Here is a 3,643-nt window from a genome sequence, read left to right as displayed (position 1 = left end):
AATTAAATCAATTGGTGTTTACAAATTTTATTTTCCCCCCCCCCCCCACCCACACGTTTGTGAAGGCATTGAGTGAAAATTTTGGATGGAGTTTAAAATTTGAGTGGTTAAAATAATTTATCTAATAATTTTGGAGGTTGTTATGTAAAATCTTAATTTTAAAAATGGCTTAAAATCATTGCATCGTGTGTCAAATAGCTTCTAGATATTCAAAATATATGATTAGAGAATGTCCAATATAATGATTAAGCTTTGCTAGATCATTTAGGATGACAACATCATTGGGCTCTTGTGCTTGAAAAAAGGCTGTATTTGTAATTGTTAGACAAAGAATGAGGCAGTACACTAAATTAGAAATTAGCTTTTTTTTAGTCTTGACACTTCAAGGAATGAAGAGAGCCTAACATTTTTTTTCCATTACAATCTCTACTCCCAGCTCTTTCGAAGAGAATCTCAGAAGAAGTGTGTTATATGATATCAGAAAATGTCTCTCATAGGATTTTATTGAGTCATTGAATGATGGAGAGGGAGCCATCAATATCTACATCTTTAAAAGAGTTTTGTAATGACCGATGAAGTGTTTCTCCCTTCGGTTGGCAAAGATAAAGCGGTGTAGAAAGCCGACCCAACTTGGCAGGGAAGGAAGCATCGCAGTTGAGGATGATCACCAGAGAAAGTGACGAAAGTGCTAACAAAATAAATAGTTTTGCAATATTAAATTCTAAGATTTGAAATATTTAAATGTATGACCAAAAATATCCGACATTAGTAGAAAGTTGCAGAGGTAAAGTTTGATAAAATAAAATTAAAAAGATAAATAAATAGTACAGATATTAAATACTAGTATTTATGCATGACAAAGCTGTAGAGGTACAAGGCTGTCAAAAGACAGGGTCGGGCCGAAAAGGCTAAAATATCCCGTGCTAAACCTTTTAATGCAATGATAATATTATAATTTACTTTTAATTATCCTATCATCTATAAATTATTTAAATAAAATAAAATAGGGCTTTTCAAGAGTGTTTTCCTCACTCTTTTTTTTTCCATTCACAAGCACTTTCTTGATAGTAATCGAGCAGATTCAGATTTAGTAATATAATAATGCTTCTATAATATATACTATGTAAGAACCCCTTGTGTTTTTAAAATCTGGGCACTATTTGTTGAATTTAGCGTAATTTTGTGTAAATCATCGCTTTGTTTCTAATTTTCAAAAAATTATTATCTTCGGACTCTACGTCCGAAGTCTAATAATGCAAGGATAATATTATAATTTACTTGTGATTCTCCTATCATCTATAAACTATTTAGGGCTTTTCACAAGTAGTACTTTTGATTCTGTAATTTAAAATAAAAAAGGGCTTTTCAAGAGTCTTTTCCTCACTATTTTTTCTCCATTCTTGGGCACTTTTTTGACAATAATCGGGCAGATTCAGATTTAATAATATAATAATTCTTCTATAGTCAATACGATGTAAGAACCCCTTATGCTTTTTAAAATCTGAGCAATATTTGTTGAATTTAGCGCAATTTCGTGTAAATCATCGCTTGGTTTCTAAGTTTCAAAAAATTATTATCTTCGGACTCTACGTCCGGAGTCTAATGAATCATTTTCACGTGGAACTAACAAAAAAAAAACTCGTTTTCTTGTGATCAAGCCCGATAACACAAGGAAATATTCATCCCGTGTTATTCCACGTTATTCAGTTGTTATTGTAGTGATATTGATGTGTTATTTTGTTATTATAACACTAGAAATATTCTCAGAACACAATAATACATGAATACCACCACAATAACACCTGAATAACATATGAATAACACGAGAGAAATATTCATTTGTGCGAAACTAAATTTTTTAAAAAAATTTCTGTCATGATTTTATTGGGCTCCAAACTTATCTCTAAGTCCTGAGTCCAATATTTATTCCTAATTTTCTTATATATAACCAGGAAAAGATATTATATTAGGACTTTTGATACCTTTAGAGTCTAATAATAAAACGCCACCCACATGTCAAACGAGCTACCGTTTTTTAAGACACACCACCTAAAACCAGCAACCACTTGTACTCCCAAAATACTCGCAAAGCGAAGCAAAGTGTGGAGTGTCCTGATGTAATATTCTCAATAACTAGGCACGAAAGCTGGGTGCTGCCGCGCCCCCACCAAAATGAACGCCAGCAGCGTCGGGGCCACTTCGCCGGCGACACTCCATCGTTTTCGCATCCACCGCAGAATAAATTTAGCTTCTTTAGCTTATTCCTCTCCTTTTAAATTTTGGGCTTCACCTCTCTCGCTCCACATCTCTTCTATCCTCCGCCGACCCCGCGGCCGTCCTCCTCCGACGGACCAACGCCTTCGCCAGAAACCCATCGATCCTGACCGAAACGTCGAGTTCTGCTTCGATTTAAACGATCTCTCAGCTCGTACGTTGGCGAGTATCAAGCGGCATTTCCGCTCATCCGAGGCCAAGATCGATCGGTTCTTTGCCTCCGGTGTCGAGGCCTACAATGATTTGAAAACTTCCCTGAGAGTAGATCGAGGTAGTCGAATCGTGTTCTCCTGTCGGAGGTCTTCGCTTCAATTTTTTGGGAATTTGTTCATCTGGAGCTTTATTGCCATCTTTGCGTTGAGGTTTTTATTATGGCTTTGGTCTTTTCGACACCGTTGGGTTTTTGTTGGTTGGTCGGTAACGCGAAGGGACCGCAGTCTAGGGGGTAGGGAAGTGGTTGTCGGGAGGAGGGATAGGATGCGCGAGTCTGAGCGGAGAGGTTTTAAGGGTTTGGTGAATCCCCTTTCTACTGTGGGAGGAAAAGATTTAAGGAGTAGAGCGACCTTGATGGATAAGAAGAACAATATACAGGAAAAGCTGCCAAAATGGTGGCCGGGTTCCATACCTTCGCGGGTTATTTTCTTTGCAGAAAGCGAGGGCCAAAGAGATGTTAACAAATTAGTCAAAGGTGTGCCATTAATTTTTTTATTGCTTTGATTTGACTTGTTTTCTTTCTGCATTGCTTCACATGTACTCTAGGAAGCCGAAATTGTAGTGATTTTCTCTTTACCTGCAAATACTAAAACGAATTTTACCCATTTTTGCTAATGAAAGTTTACTGACATCCATTATTTATTAAATGGATATGATCAGTCAATCCTTATTCCATCTTTTTATTCATTAAATGTATATGATCATTCAATCCTTGTTCCATCTCGCTGGGTATGTTTAGTACTTCTAGTACCACAAAAATGTAGATGAAATTTTCTTTAATTTCCCTGAAAAATCTCTTCCATATCGTAAAGAAGAACTTATGCCCTTTTTCATCGACTTTATCAGAGTGAACACAACTATGTTGGGTCCGGAGTCCTTATTTGCTGTTCATCTCGCTTTTACATATTCAATTTCTTTTCTGGATTGCTTATTTACAATGTTAAGGGCATTTGTTTATAATTCTTGAGGTTGGGGAAGCTAGCTTAAATGTTCATAAACTTGATTATGTTATATTAGAATTACAATACTTAAGAAGATTCACACCTGGTTCCTGATTAATAAATCCTGTAGTAATCACTTAATCTTAATTTATAAGTCACATTAGAAGCTGCTCTTAACAAAGCAGTATTTTTTTCCAATTTAGCTCCATTTTTTT

General features: G+C 35.8%; 1 protein-coding gene across 2 annotated transcripts in view; it reads left to right on the top strand.

Moving 5' to 3' along the window:
• Positions 1–2,101: 2,101 nt before the first annotated feature.
• The window catches only part of LOC110020308, a gene marked incomplete at its 3' end in the record, with an annotated part of 32,127 nt that continues 30,585 nt past the window's right edge, over positions 2,102–3,643 (top strand). For both annotated transcript variants that reach the window (XR_002293515.1, XM_020718364.1), the window contains 1 exon segment: positions 2,102–2,962. Coding sequence is in view for 1 of the 2 variants with exons in the window: in XM_020718364.1 (XP_020574023.1) it covers positions 2,173–2,962 (790 nt within the window).

Source organism: Phalaenopsis equestris, unplaced genomic scaffold, assembly GCF_001263595.1.
Source record: "Phalaenopsis equestris unplaced genomic scaffold, ASM126359v1 Scaffold000094, whole genome shotgun sequence".
Lineage (NCBI taxonomy): Eukaryota > Viridiplantae > Streptophyta > Magnoliopsida > Asparagales > Orchidaceae > Phalaenopsis > Phalaenopsis equestris.
The sequence above is the reverse complement of the archived record's forward strand: the minus strand, read 5'-3'. Positions and strand labels throughout refer to the sequence as shown.